The 23,246-nt window shown below is 44.2% G+C and overlaps 1 protein-coding gene across 2 annotated transcripts in view; it reads left to right on the top strand.

The window, feature by feature from the left end:
* Positions 1 to 23,246, top strand: part of FBXO10 (F-box protein 10) — a 54,428-nt gene that overhangs the window by 5,112 nt on the left and 26,070 nt on the right. For both annotated transcript variants that reach the window (XM_087419467.1, XM_004423223.3), the window contains exon 2: positions 22,012 to 22,602. In XM_087419467.1, coding sequence (XP_087275593.1) covers positions 22,018 to 22,602 — 585 coding nt within the window. In that variant the 5' untranslated portion in view covers positions 22,012 to 22,017. The remainder of the gene's footprint in view (positions 1 to 22,011; positions 22,603 to 23,246) is intronic.

The raw sequence follows: 23,246 nt of genomic DNA, 5'->3' as shown, positions 1-23,246 counted from the left end.
GTCCAGAGGGCTAACTAATACCCATCATCCTTTTCCTCCATCATTCATTTTATTTCCCTCCTTTGTCCTTTGAATGTGTGAGAACTCAGTGATGAAGCCACCTGGGTCTGGAAGTTTGTTTTCTTTTGTTAGGTTATTTTTGACCATAGAGTCAATGTTCGTAATGGTTCTAGGACAATTTAAAAAATTTTTTCTTGTTAGTTTCAGTAAGTAACATTTTTCTAGGAATTTGTCCCTTTTAAGGTTTCAAATTTATTTGTATAAAGTTGTTTATAATATTTCTTTATTCATTTAATGTCTGCAACATCTGTAGCAATATCCTCCTTTTCATTCCAACTTCATTTTTATGCTTTCTCCGTTTTTTTTCCTCTTCAGTTTCAGTAGAAGTTCTTTTCAAAGAATCGACTTTTGTCTTTGTTGATGTTCTCCATAGTCTATTTCATTAACTTCTCTTTTCTTTATGTTTTTCATTCTACTTTCCTTGGATATATTTGGTTTTTTTGTCTAACTTCTTGAAATGGATGCTTAGTTCATTAATTTTTACCCTTTTAATTTTTATTCTTTCCATTTAAGGCTGCACATTTTTCTCTGATTATTGTTTAGCAGGAGCTTACAGTTTGGGTAGGTAGTTTTTAGTCATTTATTGTTCAATATTTTCTAATTTCCATTGTGATTTCCCCTTTGACTCATACGTATCTTAGAAATAGGTTTCTTAATTTCCAAACATGAGTATTTTCTAGTTATCTTTTATTAATTGATTGGTCAGTGAGCTTGTTCTGTATTATTTTAATCCTTTGAAATTTCTGTTAGGGCTCTGTTTATGACCAGTTTTCATAAATGTTACATGTGTGCTTGAAAGTAATGTGTATTCTACAGTTATTGGATTCAATGTTGTATCTAATGCTATTAGATCAAGTTTATTAGTTCAAATCTTCTTTATCCTTACTGATTTTTTTCTTTTTTTTTTTTTTTTTTGCCTATTCTACTTATAGAGAAAGATTTGTTAAAATATACAACTATGTTTATGAATTTGTCTATTTCATCTTCTGGTTTTTGCTTTTTATCTTTGAGCCCTATTACCAAGTACATACAGATATGAAGTTGTTCTGTCTTCCTGGTGAATTAACCTTTTAGCATTATGAAGTTGCTCTTTTTATCTGTAGTAAAAGAATTTTTTTTAAACTCTGTTTTATCTGATATCATTATAGCTACACCATCATTTTTTGGTTAATCTATGCAGAGTATACGTTTTTCCATCCTTTTAGTTTCATCCTTTCTGTATCTATGTGTTTTAGATATATCTCTTATAAACAACATATGATTTTTATTTATTTATTTTTTGGTGAGGAAGATTGGCTCTGAGCTAACGTCTGTTGCCAATCTTCCTCATTTTGCTTGAGGAAGATTGTCCCTGAACTAACATCTGTGCCTGTCTTCTTCTATTTTATATGTGGGATGCTGCCACAGCATGGCTTGATGAGTAGTGTGTAGGTCTGCGCCTGGGATCCAAACCTGTGAACCCCGGGCTGCCAAAGCAGAGCGCATGAACTTAACCGCTATGCCACCGGACTGGCCCCTGGGTTTGGTTTTGTTTTGGCCTGTTTTTGCATCTTAACTAGAACATTTAGTCCATTTTCATTTAATATGACCACTGATGTATTTAGGTGTAAGTCTGTCTTCATATTTTATGCTTTCCATGTGTTTGTCCTGCACATACTCCATTTTTGCTCTGTCTTCTTGTGGGTTATTTTTAATCATCTGCTTTTTTTCCTTCTACTAGTTTGGATGTTCTGCACTTGCTCTGCTTTAATGGTTACCTTTGAAATTTTAATTTAACCAAAGTTGATAGGTTATGGAGGTGATAAATATCTCTCGGGGCTGGCCCCGTGGCGTAGTGGTTAAGTGTGCACGCTCAGCTGCTGGTGGCCCAGGTTCAGATTTCGGGCATGCCTCAACACATCGCTTGTCAGGCCATGCTGTGGCGGCGTCCCATATAAAGTGGAGGAAGATGGGCATAGATGTTAGCTCAGGGCCAGTCTTCCTCAGCAAAAAGAGGAGGATTGGCATGGATGTTAGCTCAGGGCTGATCTTCCTCACAAAATAAATAAATAAATAAATATCCCTGCTCTTCTTTTGGTTGGTACAGGCCCCTTAGACCACTTGAATGCTATCTCCTTCTCTTAGTGGTAGATGAGTTGTAATACAGTGTGTCAGCTTTGATTAGAGTCATTTAAGGACCCACAGATAGAACAGATGTGATGAGGAAGGAAAAAGTGAGAGCATAGAATTTACTTGAGAAAACTATGTATTTGTCAGGACTCTTTTGGTTGCAAGTGATCAGCTTTGACTCTCCTAACTTTAAGAAGAAAATCTGTTGGCTTATGAAACTGCAGAGCTGGATCCAGGGGTTCAAAAAGTACTTTTAGGGCTCTCTCTCCATCTCTCAACCTTGCTTATCTTAATTTGGCTTCGTTTTTCAGATGAACTCTTCTTGAGTTGTTACCATCCCTAGCAAGGGGGCTGGGCTGTTCTGATTGTCTACTTTGGGTCAAGTATCCATCCTGTGTGGTGGAGGCTGAGGCACCATGAATGACAGCCTCGCTAGGACTACATGGAGTGGCAGTGGAGTTCCTCTAAGGAACCAGAAGAGGGAAGGCGTGCTGAGCAGACAAAGGTTCTTGCTACTACAGTCCACTACACTGAGTAATGGCTGGAAGAGTGATGTGGAGAAAGAAGAGGGTTAGAGACGTTGTGTGTGGAGTTCACTCAGTTAATCTGTACAGGAAAAAAGAGGGAGGACATCACCTGTTCAGGAGCCCACTGACAGGGAAGGAAGAGTCTGGTCAAACAGTTCCTCTGCCCACTAACCACTGGGCACTTCGGCATTGTTGGCTGAGGATGCCTTGGTCCACAGCAGAGGTGAGGGAGAGCTGGTGTGGGGCCCTCTCGTATGTGGAGACGTATTCAACGTGTCAGCTGCGGTGCTTGCTGTTCCCACAGCCCTTTCTGAGAGAAACTTCTGCATCCACAGCTCCTGTTCATGTAGGGGCAGCCCCAGGCAGCCACGTTTTCTTCCATAAAATCTTGCTCTATCCCTAGCCCCTAGTCAAACTTACTGGACCAGAGATGGACATCAGACCCAAGAACAGCCAATTCATAGGCTCACCAGGGACCTGTGATATGACCTAGTAGAAAAAAGATGCATGTTCTCTCCTAGAAATTTGAACTGGGAACTGCAGAAGAACACTTAGCTACAGAAATTGAAGCCGAAATGGTATAGAGAGAGAAGCCATGAGGTAGAGTCAGGCCTTTGAGGAGTCCTGGCTAGCTGAAATTATGAGGAAGCAAAGCAACGAGGCAGAGAAGAGTTTGTGTAGACCGCAGGTAAGAGGAGAAAGGAGCAGACCCCTGGAGGGGCTGAGTCATGTGATGAGTGAAGACTCACAGACTCCAGCTGCTGAGGGCCTTGGGGCTGCTGTGGTCCAGACTTTTCATTCTGGACTCTGGGAGACCTAGCCCTACTGTGGTCCTATTCTTGGATTTCCATAAAATCCCTTGTCCTTAATAGTCCCCATGTACCCTTATGAAAAGCCCTCCCTTATTTGCACTTGTATTCAAAAGACTCACTAGAACAGAACTTGGGGGCAGTGCCTACATGGGTGAATTTCTGTTGCTGCCAGTGCTGTTCCGATCATACTGTTCTGAAAAGAAAACTCATTCTTTGCCATCGGATGGTCGGCAGCTATAAACCTTGTTGGCTCAGTTACAATCAAGAATCCTCTACAGCCTCTGCTTGGCCCGGTGTGAGTGTCTGCATTGTAGGCCGGGGAGGCAGACACTCAGCTTCACTCCCTCTACAGTCTCCTTGTTTCCCTCCCTCACTACAGAAAACCCTAACTTAATCTGTTGGCTGTAATTAATTATTTTTTTCCTAGGATGTTGGAGGGTTGGTTTAAATGCAATACAGAGAAAGAAAGAGAAAGGAATTTAGAGAAAGGAAAGCGTCATGGGAGAGAGGGAATTCATCACCATTTATTGTATGTTTACTATGTGTCAGGCACAATATTAAATGATTTCCACCCATTCTCTCATGTTATCCGCACAACTACTCCCTAAGGTATTGTTATCCCCACTTTTGTAGATGAGGAAGCTGAGACAGAGGATGGTCTGACTCCATTGAATGTGTAATTTCAGGTATAAAGTAACGATCGCTTGGTGTGGAATCGCCTCAAGCTGAGAGTGATTAAAGAGAAATGGCTGGGAAGCAGTATGTGGCCCAATGGGAGGCAGGAGGTAGTAGGGAAGAGACACTGGTCACATCGTTCCCTCCGCAGACATGCTGCCTGGGGGGAGGTGGGAGGGAGACAGCCAAAATGTCTGGGTTGGGTGGGATCTGCTGAAGGTCTGTGTTTATTCCTTGTGGCTGCTGCACTGCCCCCTGCTGGTCAGAGGTCCGCCCCCGGGGGGAGGGGCCTTGTTTTCACCAATTCTGGCTGGAGGTCCTGATCTTTGGGCCAGGCTTCCTAACAGAGTTTTGCTTTGTCACATCCACCTCAGACACTGTGTGATACTCTAATGCATGATAATTGCAGGATTAAATTCATTCTTAGTTCATGATCTGTGAGTTTATGTGTCTGCAATCGTGAGGTTAGAAGGTCCTCTACCATCATTTGAAGTTAGAGACCCCAGAACTTCAGGAAGGGAACTAGGAGGCACGCTGTTGTGGGGAAAAGAGCAGGCGCTTTGGACTCGGTCTAGGTTAGGAGCCACAGCTGTGCTGCTTGCTAACTAAATAAAAAACGGAGTAACAGTTTGTTCCTGGGATTGGGGATAAGGAGACTACTACCTCTCGGGTCATTGTAAGTGCTCATTGAGATGACATATACAAAGCACCTGGTCTTCAGTAAGCCCTCAACACACCTCTCCCTGCCCCATCAAGATCACCCAGTGAATTAGAACCAGGACTAAAACCTAGTCCCAGTGCGCTCTCCTAGGTGACCCACAGGGAATGGGCAATGCCTTGAGGGAAGGATAAAGGGCCCTGTGCTCCCAACCACACTCAGAAAACACCACACATGCATCTGAACACAGCGTTCTGGTCTATGTCATCAAATTTCAAGGCTGACAATAAGAACAGCTTGGTTATTTCTCAGGCTGAGAAGAGCTGAGGTTTGAGGAAATGCTGAAAAGCCCAGCTGAGATTTTTGTCATCCTCAAAGTTTTGTTTTGTCTTGTTCCCAATAGTGTGTATGTGTGTAGGTGTAGATATGTGTACAGGGCTCTTTCATGGTTTACAATATTTTGCTCTCTGTGCACTTTTTTTTTTTTTTTGTGAGGAAGATCAGCCCTGAGCTAACATCCATGCCAATCCTCCTGTTTTTGCTGAGGAAGACCGGCCCTGAGCTAACATCTACTGCCAATCCTCCTCCTTTTTTTTTTTTTCCCCAAAGCCCCAGTAGATAGTTGTATGTCATAGTTGCACGTCCTTCTAGTTGCTGTATGTGGGACGTGGCCTCAGCATAGCTGGAGAAGCGGTGCGTCGGTGCGCGCCCTGGATCCGAACCCAGGCCACCAGTAGCGGAGCACGCGCACTTAACCGCTAAGCCATGGGGCCGGCCCCTCTGTGCACTTTCAAACTAAAATCCACAAAACTCAAGGGAAATTCACTTTGATTTGAAGAAACATCTAAAATCATTAAGCCATTGCAGTTGCTCATTTAGTACACTTTGTAGTTATTTACACTGGTGTTTAGTATGCCTCATAATGTGGGGCATTATGTGAAAATTTTTTTTTCTTTTGTCAATACTAAATAGAGTTCTAAGCTGTTCTAGATCCTTTATTTCCCCTATTTTATTAAAAGTAACATTCCCGCCACTTTGATACTGATATGGCCTCCCCTAGGTGGGAAGTAAGTGCATTTTTTAAATTATACAAACATGGATCATTAAGTTAAGTCCTCTGCCCTCAAAATTATGTAGTGATGGAGAGGCAGATTAGAAGCCCATCGGGTGCATTTTATGTGAGTCCTCTCAGTGTGGGGCAGGGCCTTTTGTGCCCCCCACATGAACGCAATGTTGTGTGAGCTGATCCAGCTGGCCTTTCTCCCTGACCCCTTCAGGCTCCCGGAGCTGTGGCCAGACCAAGCTTCTTCCCATGTCCTCAGCCCAGCTGGGGGGTTGGAGGTTCCCTCCCCCGGAGCTTTGCTGACACGCCTCTGCCTACAGTCCCCTTCCCTGCATCCTCTGGATGCCCCAGTCCTACGCATGTCTCAGAGTCCAGCTCAGATGCCAGCTCTTCCGTGAAGCTTGGCTTAATGGTTACAAACCCAGTCTTTGGGATCAGGCCTGGCCTCTGATAGCAGAATGATTTCTGGTAGCAGAATGATTTGGGGTAAGTCATTTGTCACATAAGTTCTTTCCGGTTTCGTTTCTTCAGCTGTAAAATGAAGACAGTAATACTTTTAAATCAGCGCTTGTCAAACATGCAGAGCACACGAGTTCCTGGTGATCTTGTTAAAATGCCGGTTCTGATCCAGTAGGTACAGGATGGTGCCCATGAGTTGGCATTTCTAACCAGCTCCTAGGTCCTGGGAACAACATTGTGAGTTGTAAGGCTTTAGAGAGATGTTGAGAGAATACAATGAAATAATGTATGAAAATTGCTTAATATTGTGCCCTTCAGATAGTCAGGCTTAGTAAATGGTAGCTGCTGCTGGTTTTGTTGCCTTTTATTATTGGCTGATTCCCCGAGCTAAAGGTCACATTTTTATTCTTTAAACAAGGCTTTCCCTCTTTTATGGCACTGAGCACTTTTTCCCTTGTACTGTGGTCTTGGGGGCTTTTTTGGTAGAGATATCTTTGTATCCTAGCGGACTTGAGGGTGAAGTCTTTATCTTATTCCTGACTCCCTCACGGTGCTTACCACGTGATCTTACACACAGCAAGTGTTTACGACATACTTGGGTTTTATTTCTTTTTTTATTCCATAGGGATCTGTGTCACAGTAGGGATTCCGTAGCTAATGGTTTGGATGCTCTCAGCTATTCTGATATACTAGATAATGACGATGGTGATTCATTCAGTAAATGTTTTTGGGGCACCTATTATGGACCAGGTGGTAAGTCAGGCACAATACAAAGCAATGATACAAAGTTTCTGCCCTTAAGGAGCTTACATTTTACTCTGGGGAAACAGACAATAAATAAAGAAAAGCATATTGTGTATACCATAGTAAGCTCCTGAGGGCAGAGAATGTGTCTCATTCGTCACAGTGAATTTCCCCAGAGTAGGTGTTCAGGCCCTGTGTCACCTGGCCGCTCTACACGTGCATGTGCTATCTCACTTTCACAGGGGAGTCCCTATGGTGTAACTCAGGACTTCCTCACGGCCCCTTCGCCCACAAACCCACTCGCACAGAAGCATCAGTGAGCTAGAAGATGTCTGGAGAGATTTTATTACTGACTGCAACTTCCCTACCCATCATCGTGCTCAGCAAACTGCTGGCCCATAGAACCCACCCCTCAGGAGCAGTGGGGGTCTAGACAGCAACACAAGGCAAAGCTTTACTTCCAGGGCCTGACTCTGACTGCAGCTCTGTCCAGTTTTCTAAAGGTGTCCACTCCCAGTTTCTCCTTTGCTGAGTCCTTCTCCATTTCCTGCCCTTTAGATGCTAGGCTGGCGAGGACTTGGTCATCAGACTTCTCTCTCTTCACTCTCTCTCTGGTGATCTCATCCCATCCCATGGCTTAAATGTCACTCAGGTCTCTGTTCAGATGTCACTTCCTCAGAGACCTCCCTTAATCAACCCTATCTGAAATAGCACACGTGCGCATGCACGCAGGCAAACTCACGCACACCCCTTAGTCTGCTTTGTTTCTCTTCATAGCATTTATGATATTATTTTTAGTTAGTTATTTATTTTTGGTGAGGAAGATCGGCCCTGAGCTAACATCCATTGCCAATCCTCCTCTTTTTGCTGAGGGAGATTAGCCCTGAGCTAATATCCGCACCCATCTTCCTCTGTTTTATGTGGGACACCACTGCAGCATGGCCTGACAAGCTGTGTGTCGGTGCGTGCCCAGGACCCAAACCTGTGAACCCCAGGCCGCAGAAACAGAGCACGTGAACTTAACCACTACGCCACTGGGCCGGCCTCTATGTTATTATTTTTAAAATATATTGTCTGTCTCTGAAGATAGGGACTGTGTCTCATTTACTGCTTGTCAGTACTTGGAGCAGTGCCTAGCACAACAGTAGACAATCAACGACTATTTGTTGACTAAATGATTTTTTTCTTTGGAAATTCTCAAAATCATCATGAAGTGTAGCAGGATAGCCATCATTAGCCTGTTTACAGATGAGGAAGTAGGCTCAGAGAGGTTACAGGATTTGCCTCAAGTCACGGGGCTGGGAAGCAGTAAGGCCTGCATGTTGAGAGCCAAGTCTTGTGGGACTCATCTTCCAAGAGAGTGGCCTCCACCTCGCCTACTGAGGCTGGGGACACCAGGTAGCCCAGAGGCATGTGGCTACCTCCAGTGGGCAGTTAGGAGGGTGCCACACAGAAACTCTGAGTTCTCATGCTCTTGGGAACCCATGAAGAAGGGACAGCTGAGGCCTATCACAGGGCCTGCTCCCTCCCATCCCACACAAGTTCCCACTGTTGTTTCTCCAGTCCTTCACAGGCCTCACACTCCAGGTGCACAGGCCCCAGGAGATGTTTGGTACTTTTAATTCCATAGCTCCGAGGCCCCAGTGGCAAAAAGGTAGGGCCAAACTTGAATACATTTTTTTAAACTGTTACCTGGTTATAGAATTCCCTGTTGCTGCATGGATCCCCATGGATTCGTTTACAGATACAGTAAATAAAGCCAAATAGAACAACAGGGAATGTGACATTCGAATAAAAGGAAATCCTCACCTGAGGTGGGACTGTCAGCCTCATTCTAGATTCAGCCCTGGGGTGTTGCCTTGAGTCTGGGACGGGGAGGAAGGCAGGTGCTTGAAGGATGGAAAATCCCCTGCTAGGGAATCCTCCTTTCCCTGAGAGGCCAGCTACAAGACCCTCTGCTTCCCACTGTGGGGTAGGCTTCTTGCAACCCAAAGGAAACGGAAGCCCCAGTAGTTTCTGTGTCAGGTGCCTTTGCCCCAAATCCCCCGGAGACCCTCACATCATCCTCCTGAGGGAAAGAAACTGTCATTTAATATTTGCAAAGTTGTGAGTTTCTGCCCTTGCTGTTCCTTCCAACATACCTCTCCTGGATGGATCTCCTTAAAATATAGCTCTGATCAGGCCACTCCCCTCCTGAGGAACCTACAGTGGACAGAGTACAAGTTTCTGAGTTTGGCACTCAAGCCCTGTATCAAACATACAACTATAAGAGAGCCAAACTCCAGTGCATCCTGGGGGACAGAACCGAGACCAACTGGGGAAATAACTAAGAGCTAGATTTTGGCTCAGTACTGGGGAAGATACTCAAGTCACTGCAGACTAGCCATCTCAAGGTGCAGAGGAGCTTCAGAATAGTGCCCTTTAGAGTTTGACATGCTCCATCAGTCAGGAATGGCTAGGCTATGCTGTAGTAACAAAGAGTCCCCCAAATTCTTAGTGCCTTAACCCAAAACAAAGGATATGTTTCATGCATGATGTGTGTCCATTTTGGGTCAGCAGGGGGACTCTGCTTATCCTAATTACTCAAGGACCCAGGCTACCAGAGTAGCCATCATCTCAAATGTTGCCTGTGCTGTGCCAGAGAGAAAAGAGAGCTCTGGATGATCTTGCACAGATGGTTAAGTGCTCCAACTGAGAAGCAGCACACATCTCTTCTACTCAAAACACATTGACTAGTACTAGTCATGTAGCCACCCAACCACAGGAGGGGCCAGAGAGTGTATTGCTGTCATGTGCCCAGAAGGAGGGGAACTAGAATAGTTGGTGAAGAGCACTCATTACCAACACAACGTGCATTAGATCTTTTCATCGTCACAGCAATCCTTTGGGGTGGTATCAAGATCCCCAATTTGTAGACAGTCATGCGTCACTTAACAACAAGGATATATTCTAAGAAATGCGTCGTTAGGCGATTTGATCATTATGTGAACATCGTAGAGTGTACTTACACAAATCTAGATGGTACAGCCTACTACACACCTAGGCCCTATGGTACTAATCTTATGGGACCATAATATATGCAGTCTGTAGTTGACTGAAACGTCATTATGCGGTGCATAACTGTATGAGGAAACTGAGGCCCAGGGAGGTTAAGTGACCTACTCAAGGTCACATCCAACTTGATCCTAAGTCTTCTGATTTTGAGATTATTAGTCTTTGTGTGATACAGGGAGAGCCACATCACTGAAAGGGTTGAAGCTGAGGGGAGCCATTTGTCGAGGATGCTGCATCAAAGTGCGGAGTGGAGGCCCTTTTCATCACAATCACCGGGGAGCTTGGTAAAAATGCAGATAATTGGTTCCACTCCAGAGATGCTGATTCTGGAGATCTGAAGTGGAGCTCGGAACAGGCCCTAGGTGATTCTGAGGTAGATAATCAAGCGCCATGTTTTAAAAATCATCGTTATAGGAGGTCCCACCAAGTCTGGTTTAAAGATTTTCCTCTTGACCTCTGTAAGTGGCAGTAGTGCTTAATTCTTTCTATCCCAGGTTGTTAGTAACTGTGTCCATTTCCTATCACCTTTTTCTCATGCTGCTATCCCCCACACTTCGTAAGGGCTATGTTTGCAAAACAAATGAACTGAGGAATAAAAAGGATTTTTATTCTTTAACTTTTTATTTGCAGTGGAACTGAAGAATTTCTATGTAGAAATTTCTATATAGATGTAGCAATCTCCTGTGTGGAGAGGAAGCGTCCTTGAAGCTGTTTGTATAGTAAATTTACATAAGTTTGCAAAAACTAATTATTCACCTAAAAATTGGGATGGGAGCATGATGGCAATTCACCTCTACTTATTCATTTACTTAAAAACGCTGTTATGAAGCACGTACTTTGTGCTAGGTGTGAGATGGTGTGTTTGGTTCTTGCTGTATTCTCTATAACTCATTTGTGGCGGCCCAGTGTATTCCTTATTGATGGGCTGCTATGGTAACTGTGGGAAACTCATCTGGGACAGAAATTGGCAGTGCTGGGTCCTGTGGGATGTCACAGGGGCACACGGAAGGTTGTCTGGGTTGTACACTGTTATATAGTGAACAGGGTTCAAGTCAGCAGTGAGGCAAGATGCAGTTACCAGGGTTGGTGGTTGTAACTTGGGTAGTTGTGATTTGGGTCTCTTACATCCTCCTGATAATTGGAATAGTGACCATTAGCAGTAGGTCCCAGAGAGAACCCCGCTGGGTAGACCTGCAAATGGCCACATGGAAGCCTCTCACCTGGAAGGCTGTGTAGATTAGGTTCCTTTAGGGTTAGCTGATTCTCTCCTGTACCCCTGTCAGAGCTGTCCTTTATAGAAGGACAGACCATCATGGATAAGGCATGTCGGGCAGTATACAGTATACGGTGCTCCCTGGAAGAACAGTGTATGGTTATAATCAGAGAAGCTAATAAATGGCAAGGTGGGAGGTGGGAACGAGGAGAACAAAGACTCTGAGAGGTGGGTCAAGGCTCTTGATAGTGGTGAGAAGATACTCGTCCACATGCAGCAATTGGCCCCGGTTCAGAGGACATCGCCCTCTGGGAAGAAATGTGCAGGAGGTTGATAGTTTGCATACCCCCATATAGGAACTTGTTAAAATGGGGATAACAGTGTTCTGGTGGTTTTAAATTGAAGTAGCAAAATAATAAGGAAAAAAGAAGTCAAGCGAGGACAGCTAGAAAAGCATTGTAAGTGAGCTCCTCGTAATAGGGAGATGAGAAGTTTAGAAAGATCAATGTAAACTATGTGGCACAGAGGATGATCAGAGGGGGCATCGATTATGTGGGAGAAGGAGACTGTATCTGAGCTAGTTAGCAGAAAGGGACTGTGTGAAGGCTCAGGGCTAGCCAGAAGAAATGTGATATATGAAGTCACTGAAATCAGAGAACTGTGTCCAGGTCACCAAAACCTTATGGAGACACAGCAAAATAACATTTTTTATTACCTCATAAGAGAGGTGAGCCAAGAACACAGTTGGAGGAGAGGGCCTGAGACTGAACTGCCTCTATCTCATTCAGAGTGGCCCTGGCATCAGAGTGCTTGCCTCATGCAAATAACGCTGTAATGAGAAAAGCAACATTCAAATTAGGAAAAGAGTAATTAGAGGCAGAGCCGTGAGAAGTCTGGGAGAAGTTTGGGAGGGATGTGGAGTGCAAAGATACGCAGTTGTGAGGAAAGAATGAGTTATGTGAGAGTTAAATATAAAAGGGTTAACTTAAGCTTAATCAGGTTAACTTAATCAGCAGTACTGCCGACCTGTTTCTTCTCCCAAGGACTCTGGTCAGGTCAGCTGTGGGTAATAATCCTATGGTTACCTCTTCTAGTTTGCTTATTGGCATCATTTCCTGAAAGAACCCAGAGCCTGGGAAAAAGCAGAATCCACTCTCATAGCACCTGGGACAAGTGGACCTGGTATGGGAATAATCTAGGTACGCTGTGGCTTAGAATGATTTGCTTGTCTTTCCTGTTGTTCTGAGTAGTTGGAGTAGAGAAGGGGGTCAGCGCCAGGTACTGAGTCTTCAGAGATCAAAGTATCCAGTCCCTACCCCGAAAGAAACCCACCGTCTAGTGGAGGAGACACGAGCCCACTGAAAAGGCTTAGAAAGAATGACCAAACCTAGTAGAAATAAGCATTTCTAATACGCAGATTGTGGAAATACTACTTCCATTAACAGAAACCAGGACAAAAATAAGTTCAACTGATTTGTGACAAAAGTACAAAAGCAATTCAATGGAGAAAGGACAGCCTTCTCAACAAACGGTGCTGAAATAACAGGATATTCATGTAAAAAATTTAACTTCAACCACTACCCCATGCCATAACAAAAATTAATTCAGGATGGGTCCTAGATCAAAAGGTAAAAGTTCAAACCACAAAGGTTTTAGAAGAAAATATAGGAGAATATCTTCATGACTGGGGATTAGCCAGCCAAGGGTCCTCAGTCAGGTAAAAGAAACCAATAATCAGGGGCCGGCCCAGTGGCGCAAGTGGTTAAGTGCACACAGTCTGCTGCGGCTGCCCGGGGTTCCTGGATTTGGATCCCGGGTACACACCAACGCATCGCTTGTCAAGCCATTCTGTGGCAGCGTCCCATATAAAGTAGAGGAAGATGGGCACAGATGTTAGCTCAGGGCCAATCTTCCTCAGCAAAAAAAAAAAAAAAAGGATTGGCATCAGATGTTAGCTCAGGGCTGATCTTCCTCACAAAAAAAGAAAAAGAAAAAAGAAACCAATAATCATAAAAAAAAAAAGGTAAGTTAAGCTTCTTCAAAATTAAAAATTTCTCATCAAAAGACACCATTAAGAAAATGAAAAGACAAGCTACAGACTGGGAGAAGATATTCATAGAACATATATCAGCAAAAGGTATATAAAGAAGTCCTATAATCCCATAAGAAAAAGACAACCTGGGCCAGCCTGGTGCCGTAGTGGTTAAGTCTGGCGCACTCTGCTTCAGCAGCCCTGGTTCGCAGGTTCAGATCCTAAACACGGACCTACACCACTTGTCAAGCCATGCTGTGGGGGCGACCCACATACAAAACGGAGGAAGATTGGCACAGATGTTAGCTCAGGGCTAATCTTCCTCAAGCAAAAAAAGAAAAAAAGAAGAAGATTGGCAACAGATGTTAGCTCAGAGCAAATCTTCCTCACCAAAATAAACAAACATAAATAAATAGAAGATTTGAACAGACAGTTCAAAAGGAGATATATGAATGGCCAATAATCACGTGAAAAAGTGCTCAACATCATTAGTTATGAAGGAAATACAAATTAAAACCAAAATAAGATACCATTAGCTACCCACCAGAATGATAAAATTAAGAATACCAACAACAATAAATATTAGTCAAGTTGTGGAGTAACGGTGTTTTTATACATTCTTGGTGAGAGTGTAAAATGGTGCAACTTCTTTGGAAAAAGAACCCAGCAGGGCCGGCCCTGTGGCTTGGTGGTTAAGTGCGCGCGCTGCGATGCTGGTGGCCCGGGTTCGGATCCCGGGTGCGCATCGAGGCACCACTTCTCCGTTCATCCTGAGGCCGAGTCCCGCATACAGCAACTAGAAGGATGTGCAGCTACGACATACAACTATCCACTGGGGCTTTGGGGGGAAAAATAAAATAAATAAAATCTTTAAAAAAAAAAAAAAAAAAGAACCCAGCAATTCTATTTGTAGGTATTTACTGAAAAGAAATTAAGACATATGTTCACAAATCACTTGTATGAGAATATTCACAGCAGCATTATTCATGATAGCCTCAAACTGGGAACAGTTGTTTTCTTCAATAAGAGAATCGATTTTTTAAAAACTGTGATATATTAATACATTACATAATGAAATACTACTTAGCAATGAAAAGAGATGAACTACTGATACATGCAACAAAATGGATGAATCTCAAAAATGTTATGCTGAGTGAAAGAAGCCTTACACAAAAGAATACATACTCCATTTATATGAAATTCTAGAAAAGACAAAACTATCTATGGTAGAAAAATCACAACAGTGATTGCCTCCTGGGATTGGGGTAGGAACTGACTGAGAAAAGTTATGAGGGAACTTTCTGGGATGACAGTAGTAGTCTATTTTTTGATAGGGGTTTGGATGACGTGTGAATGCATTTGTCAAAATTCTGCAGATGCACACTATGGCACATCCATACCATGGAATGCTACTCAGCATTATAAAGGAATGAACTAGTGATACACACAACTTGGATGAATCTCCAGGGAATTAAGCAGACTGAAAAAAAGCCAGTCCCAAAAGGTTATGCACTGTATGATTCCATGTATATGACATTTTTGAAGTGACATGATTTTAGGAGTAGAGGGCAGATTAATGGTTGTCGGGGGTTAGGGAGAGGCAAGAGGAGTCAGCAGGGTGGTAGGTGTGGTTATAAAAGAATATCATGAGGGATCCTTGTGGTGTTGGAACCGTTCAGTGTCTTCACTATGATAGTGGATACATGAACCTCCCCAGGTGATAAAATTGTGTAGAATGCAATACAGACACAGACGCAGACAAATGAGTACAGATAAAACTGGGGAGAGCTAAACAAGGTTGTGGATTATATCAGTGTCACCATGCTGGTCGTGATGTTATACTAGATATAATAGATATCTAGATTTCTTATACTAGATTAAAAAAACTAGATAAAATACTATACTATTTTGCAGAATGTTACCCCTGGGGGAAGCTGGGCAAAATGTATGAGATCTCTGTGTGTTATTTCTTACAACTGCATACAGACCTATAATCATCTTCAATTATCTCAATAAAAATTTCATTCAAAAAAAATTCTTAGGGGCCGGCCCAGTGGTGTAGCGGTTAAGTTTGCGCACTCCACTTTGGCGGCCCAGGGTTTGCAGGTTCGGATCCCAGGCGCGGACCAACACACCGCTTTTCAAGCCGTGCTGTGGCGGCGTCCCATGTAAAGTAGAGGAAGATGGGCACGAATGTTGCCCAGGACCAATCTTCCTCAGCAAAAAAAGAAGAGGATTGGCAACGGATGTTAGCTCAGGGCTAATCTTCCTCAAAAAAAAAAAAAAATTCTTAGAGAAATGTCTGATACCATGCCTGGGCAGGAAATGTAAAAAATGAGCCAGGAACACCTTGACATACAACATAGCAAGGAAGCTATCAAAGATTACTGAGGTCGTGTCAAAAGAATTGAGGCCAAAGATGGTTCAATTTGAGCTTTAGTAAGAAGAGCAATTTCAAAGACTTGAAACCTGTAAAATATGTTTAAATCCATGAGTTCATAATAATAGTTTAAAAGCACACACACACAAAAAACAAATTGGTTACCTTCAAAGAATAAGAGGGAACCAATTCATTATCTTGAAACCTGGGAAATAAAAGGAAAGAGTCAAGTTGGCCTTTCTTAAGTGTACTGGGTAGTCAAATGGTAGATGAAGAGATGTTCAGCAGATAAATCAAAACCAAATGTTGCAGTTCGAGAATCACCGTTTTGTTACCTCCAGTGAAGTGATGGATCTAGGCACTGGGCATCTGTGGACGCTAACATCAAAAAAGAGACAACCAGACTTGTGGACATCTGATAAAAACACACAATACCACTTGTAGCCTTGCTAAAGGGATTGGACCTGAGTCCAGTCAAGCCTCTAGATCCAGGTGCCAATATGCAGGCAATACAGATGACAGGGCAACAAGTTGAACTCCCATGAGAATGCATGCAGTCAGCAAAATTCAGACTGAGAAACTGTGGTCACATGGTTCAGGTTCTCCAACAGATAAGTTATAAAGAAAAGGAGGAGTTGGAAGGGGAACCTGTAGATAGAATGAGAATCAAACACATATCAAGCTAAAAACCTAAGGACAAAACTAAAACTAGAGTATCTAAGGATGCATACTTAGGTGACAAAGCCACAAAGAAACCTAAGGCAGTGATTACAGAATCAGGAATATGTTTACTTTTGGGGGGAGAATTGGGATGGGGCACATGGAAAGGCTTCTAGAGTGGCTGGCAAAATTCTGTCTTTTGATCTAGGTGGCGGTTAACAGGATGCTTGCTTTGTCAAATGATTCACTAATCTGTACATTTGCTTTGTGTACTCTGGGTTTTTTTTTTTTATTAATATTTATTTATTTATTTAGTGTGTGTGTGTGAGGAGGATCAGCCATGAGCTAACATTCATGCCAATCCTCTTTTTTGCTAAGAAAGACTGGCCCTGAGCTAACATCTGTGCCTATCTTCCTCCACTTTATATGGGACGCCGCCACAGCATGGCCTGACAAGCGGTGTGTTGGTGCGCGCCCGGGATCCGAACCTGGGCCACCAGCAGCAGAGCGCGTGCACTTAACCGCTACACCACGGGGCCAGCCCCTGTGTACTCTGTTTTGTTGTACATTTAGAAAGGTTGTGACAGAGCTGTTCTCAGGGTGCTGCTAGAGGCCAGAAGAGGTGCTTAATATTTGAGGAGAGAGGATGAGGAAAGGCCCTCTGAAAGAGGTATTATTGGGAAAATGAGGGTAAGTGGGACGAACATCAGAGATGAGCCTAGAGAAGTGGGCACGCTCATGGCCTGTCTGCTGTACTGGGCTCTATCCTGGAAGCCATGGGGAGCCACTGAGGAATTTCAAGCTGACAAGTGGCATGACCAGATTTATATTTTAGAAAGATTCCCCTGGCAGCTGTATGTCAGATGGATTGGGTGGAGGCAGGACTGGTTCCAGGGAGACCAGTTAAGAATCTAGTGAAGTAATCCAAACTAAAGATGGTGAGGCCAGAAATAACACAGCGACAGAGAGGAAAGGACTAATTTGAGCGTACTTAAGGAGGCAGAAACATAGGATTTGAGAGACTATCTGGGAGAGAGAGGGAAGGAAGGAGGGAGAAAAATCAAGGTTTTGCTCCTTACTGACTGGGCAGCTAGTGGAGGATGATGGTGCCATTAACCAGGACATGGAATACAGGTGGTAGAGCAGGGGTGGAGAGAGATGATAATGTAGACTATTTTTTAAACTGAGATAAAGTTTGCATACAATAAAATGCACAGAATGGAAGCATATAATCCGGTGAGTTTTTTCAGATGTACGCATCCATGTAACTGACATACCAGTGAAGACAGAAAACATTTCTCTTCACTCCCGAAGTTTCCTCGTGACCCCTTCAAGTCAATCCTCACCCCGTTGGCCAGCACTGTTCTGGTTTTTAGCACCATGGATTATTTTGTCTGTTTTTGAACTAAATGGAATCATACAATATGTAGTCTTTTGGACTGGTTTCTTTTGCTTAACATATTTTTGCGATTCATCCATGCTATTGCATGTATCGGCAGTTCATCCCTTTTTATTGCTGAATAGTAGTCCGTTGTATTAATACACTACAATTTGTTTATCCCATCTTCTGTGGATGGACATTTGGATTGTTTCCAGTTTTTTGTTTGTTTTACTATTGTGAATAAAGCCACTGTAAATATTCTTATGTAAGTGTTTTTGTAGATGTACATTTTCATTTGCCTTGCATGAATATCTAGGAGAATTCTTGGGTTATAGGATAGGTGTGTGTTTAACTGAAGGGGAAAATGCCAGACAGTTTTCTGAAGTGATTCTAGTATTTTATCCTCCTTCCAGCAATGTACGAGAGTTCTGGTTGCTTCACACCTTTGCTGCTTTGATGCTTTTTGTGTTTTTAATTTTAGCCATTTTAGTGTGTGTGAAGCATACACATCACATTATGGTTTTAATACAAATTGAGTAATAATAAATACTAATGATGTTGAGCATCTCTTCATGAACTTATTGGCATTCATTTTTCTTCTGTGACGTTTCTGTGCAAATCTTTGCCTATTTTTTGTTGGATTTTTTTATTATTGAGTTGTTAGACATCTTAATATATTCTGGATAAAAACCCTTAGTCCTATATATGCATTGCAAATATTTTCTCCCATTCTATCACTTCTCTATTCATTTGCTTAATGATGTCCTTTGATGAACAGAAAATTTTAATTTTGAGACCTATTTATTAGCTTTTTTGTTTTATGATTAGTGCCTTTTCTGTTCTCAGAAATCTTTGCCTACCCTGAGGTTGCAAATATATTTTCCTATGTTTTCTTCTAGAAGCTCTATAGATTTAGTTTTTATGCTTAGGTCTATAATCAATCTTGAGTTAATTTTTGTGTATGGTATGAAGTATGGGTCAAAAATTCGTTTTTTTCATATGGATATCAAGTTTCTCCAGCACCATTTGATGAAAAGGCTTTTCTTTACCCATTGAATTGCGTCGACATTTGTCAAAAATCACTTGACCGATACACGGTATGGGTCTGTTTCTGGACTCTGTTTTTCTTATGCCAATACCACACTGTCTTGTGGCTGACATGTTGAGGGAGTCTAGATTATGTTGTCTTGTTTTTAAGAGTGTTAAGTTTTATTCCAGCAGGCAGTTAAGTTACTGGTAGAGCCCTTTGATCCTGTCTGGCTTACATTTATTCTTCCACTTTGAATGTATTCCTATGGCCTATCTTCTCTCAGTCTCAGCGTGAATACTCCATATTCTGGGCTGGAGTCGCCTTGGCTCCCAACTCTGCGGAACCTCTAGTACCACCATTTACCCCACACAGGTGATCTCTACCAGGTCTGATGAAGTCTTGCCTGTGTAGTCCAGCTTTCAGCCAAGAAACTGCCCACCCCTCCAGCCCCGCTCTGTGCACTCCCTTCATTCTGGTACCCTCCCTCACAGATGCCAGCCACTCAGCAGCACAGAACTCAGATCCGCTCAGTGAGACTAGCACTCCGCTTGGGCTCCGTGTCCCTACACCACGCAAGAGGGTGCCCCAGGATGTAAGCTGAGCAGTCACGCGCTCGCCTCCCGTGGTTCCCTTCTCTCAAGGGTCACAGTCCTGCACGGCTTGCTGGGCAGTGCCTGGACGCATGTGTTCAGTCGCCTTATGTATTTGTCCAGCTGTACAGTTGTTCACGGCAGGGGGGAGGAGCCAGTTCCAGTTATTCTGTCAGGGCCTGAAGTAGAAGTTGAAGTTCAGTTTTGGACATGATGCTGAGCTTTTAGCATCTGTGGAACATCCAAGTAGAAATGCCCAACAGGCAATTGGGTATTTGTGTGTGGAGCTTGAAAGAGACAATTGGGGCTGGAGATTCAGATTTTGTAGTCATGAATTTATAGTGGTAGTTGAAGCCAAGGGAATGACTGTCATCACTTAGCCACAGAATGGTTTGAGAAGGGGCGGAAGAACATTTTTCTCTTGAAAAGCCTGGGAAGGGTGTAGCAGAGGAAGGAGGTGAGGAACAGGAGACACAGTGTCACAGAGACCACCGTGAATAAAGTGCCGTTCGTCTGGCTGTCAGGAGCCCAGGCTTTTCTCTGTAATGCTCACCAGTCCAGAGCCCAGCTCTCCTCCACTGCTGCTGAGGGCTTAGTAAGGTCTCATTGGGTGATCATTCTAGAAAAACCTACAGACTCAGGCTCCAATACTAATCTATAAAGTTAAAGCCACACCTGTCTTGAGGAAGCCCAGAATTTCTTCCAGACATGATCACATTTGTGCTTCTTGCCGCCTTGGGGCTTAGATAGCTGACAGGTTTGATCAACATTTTCGTATAGTCGAGAGGAAAACCAAGGCCCTGGAGAGGTTAACACTTGATTAAAGGCGTTGTGAAGTCTGCCCTGTTTCCAGTTTTAGTTTCTAGTTGTCTAGAGACTTTATAGGGTCTCAGAGTTGGATGTCACTCCAGGTCATCTAACACGACCCCCTTGATTTTTGGTGAGGAAACTGACACTCATAAATGGGAGGGCTTGAACTGGGTGTAAATAACACAAGTTCAGTGAAGCCAGCGAAAGCAAAAAGGAGAATTGATTCTAAGAGTACAGAGGTAGTTGATGGAATTCAAAAGGCACGGATATAGCTGAGCTCTGAGAATAGACTGGAGCCATGGCCTGGAGTGCTGTAGAGAAACTGGGAGGCCTATTCTTTTGCCCTTTTCTCTGCTTTTCTCTGTGTTTCCTTTTTTTTTTTTTTTTTAATATTTTTCTTCATTCTTTTTTTTTTTTTTTTAATTTTTATTTATTTATTTATTTCCCCCAAAGCCCCAGTAGATAGTTGTATGTCATAGTTGCACAGCCTTCTAGTTGCTGTATGTGGGACGCGGCCTCAGCATGGCGGGAGAAGCGGTGCCTCAGTGCGCGCCCGGGATCCGAACCCGGGCCGCCAGCAGCGGAGCGCGCGCACTTAACCGCTGAGCCACGGGGCTGGCCCTTCTCTGTGTTTCTGATTCATTGTTCTCTCAACATAGGCTAGCTGTTTCTGCCTCTCACTCCCAGAGAAAATGGTCACCAGCAATTGTTCTTGAGTTTATAGCTTAGGAAAGAAGGCATTCATTCCCCTCCATTCAGGAACAACCCAGTCTGATTCTAGAATCACAGCTCATATTTCCCCGGAGAAGGTCTCAGTGGCCCAATTGGAGCCATCCAGAGTCCAATCATTTGTAGCCAAGGGGCTAGGGTAGCGTTGTTCTACACACATGGCTGCAAGGAGCCCTACCTCTATAACCATGTGTAAATTGTTGGTGTGGGGAAGGATATTTTCCAGAAAAAAAGCAAGGAGGCAGATGGCTGGGCAGCCATCGAGTAGATGTTTAGGGCATCAATAACCAGTGGCAGAACCAGGACTAAAATCCACAGCCTCTGGTCCAGTAGCAGTCTTTCCTGAGGCTGCCTTGCATGGAGAAACAGGGGTAATTATTTGATCTGGTAACAAGGAGAGACAGACAGACGGACACTCACTGCCTCAGTTCTCATTCCTATTGGGTGAAGAAATAGCTGCCCCTTCCCTGGGAGTCTCGGGGCTGCAGAGCTCTAGCGCCATGACAGCCAAAAGTGGGTTCCCTCTGTATTAGTCCAAACCCTTTCAGTCACAAGTCACAGAAACCCAGATCAAACCAGCTTAAGCAAAAAGGGAATTTATTAGAAGGCCATTGAGGCAGCTTACAGAACTGAAGGAAGGCTAAAGGTTCCAGAACATCTTCAGGCATCTGGTATCAGTACCACCAGGATCTAGACACTTTGTTTTTTTCCCTTTTTTAGTTTTCATCTCTCATCTCTCCTCGTTTCTGCTTGGCTCGGGTACCACAAGGTTCTCTCCACAAGGTGGGGAACGTAGCTGCCAGCAATTCTGGGGTCATATCCTTAAAGCATCTGACCAAAGAGAAAAGAGAGTCTTCCCCTGCTGATTCCAGGCAGAAAAATCTCGGAGAAGCACTCTGGTTGAGAGATGGAGTCCTGTGATTGGCTGGGTCTTGTTCACTTGCTCACCCCTGGGGTCAAGGGAAGGCAGGGGATATTTTAAGAAGGGTCGGTAAAAGCCTCTTTTGTTTCGTGTCTGTCCCCAGGTGACCATGGAGGCAGGTGGCCTCCCCCTGGAGCTGTGGCGCATGATCTTAGCCTACCTGCACCTTCCAGACCTGGGCCGCTGCAGCCTGGTGTGCAGGGCCTGGTATGAACTGATCCTCAGTCTCGACAGCACCCGCTGGCGGCAGCTGTGTCTGGGCTGCACCGAGTGCCGCCACCCCAACTGGCCCAACCAGCCTGATGTGGAGCCTGAGTCTTGGAGGGAGGCCTTCAAGCAGCATTACCTTGCCTCCAAGACGTGGACCAAGAACGCCCTGGACTTGGAGTCCTCCGTCTGCTTCTCCCTATTTCGCCGGAGGAGGGAACGCCGTACCCTGAGTGTCGGGCCGGGCCATGAGTTTGACAGCCTGGGCAGTGCCTTGGCCATGGCCAGCCTGTATGACCGAATCGTGCTGTTCCCAGGTGTGTACGAAGAGCAAGGCGAGATCATCCTGAAGGTGCCTGTGGAGATTGTAGGCCACGGGAAGTTGGGTGAAGTGGCCCTGCTAGCCAGCATTGATCAGCACTGCTCAACCACACGCCTGTGCAACCTCGTCTTCATGCCGGCCTGGTTCTCACCCTTCATGTTTAAGGTGGGTGTCCACATCAGGTGGATGGCCTCTCCAGTCCTGACCCCGGGCCTTGGCCTCCTCTTAGTGGGTTTGGTACCTCTTTTCTGTTGGAATTGAGAGTTTAGTCATTATTCCTATCACACTCTCCTCTCAGTTCTGCACCAGTTGAGAAATAGGCACAGGGATCAGTAGAGATCAACATAGTGCTTTATTCCTCACAAAGCTCTATTAAAAAATGAGCCTTGGATTTGAGACCAAATTGTTTTATACTTCTTCCCTTCCCACCGGACCAACTGGAGCCACAGGCGGAGCAGCTAGGTGGGAAAGCTAGCTTCCGGGAGATGCCACATGTGACAGGAAGCAGAGAATACTCCACGGCCATGCTGGCATGTCCAGAGAGAAGGCCAAAGAGAGGGGAGGCTGTGCAGGAACAATGGCCTTCCGCACCTTAGCCCCACCCTGTGGAGGGTCAAGGAAGGTCAGGCTTTTACCAAGGGTGACAGGCAATGTCAGTCCAACACATTCCTTCTAGGAACACAGAGCAGAAGTTCTGTTCAAAGCAAAGCATGTATTGAGGTGTTGGTAGCTCCTGGCAGAACAGTCTACAGCTATTACTTTACCTAGAAACTGATTGCAATACCTGGCTTATGTACCTAGTCAATAAA

This window comes from Ceratotherium simum, chromosome 29 (genome assembly GCF_057802395.1).
Source record: "Ceratotherium simum simum isolate JZ-2026a chromosome 29, ASM5780239v1, whole genome shotgun sequence".
Taxonomy (NCBI): domain Eukaryota; kingdom Metazoa; phylum Chordata; class Mammalia; order Perissodactyla; family Rhinocerotidae; genus Ceratotherium; species Ceratotherium simum.
Note: the sequence above shows the minus strand (reverse complement) of the source record. Positions and strands in the feature narration are given on the sequence as shown.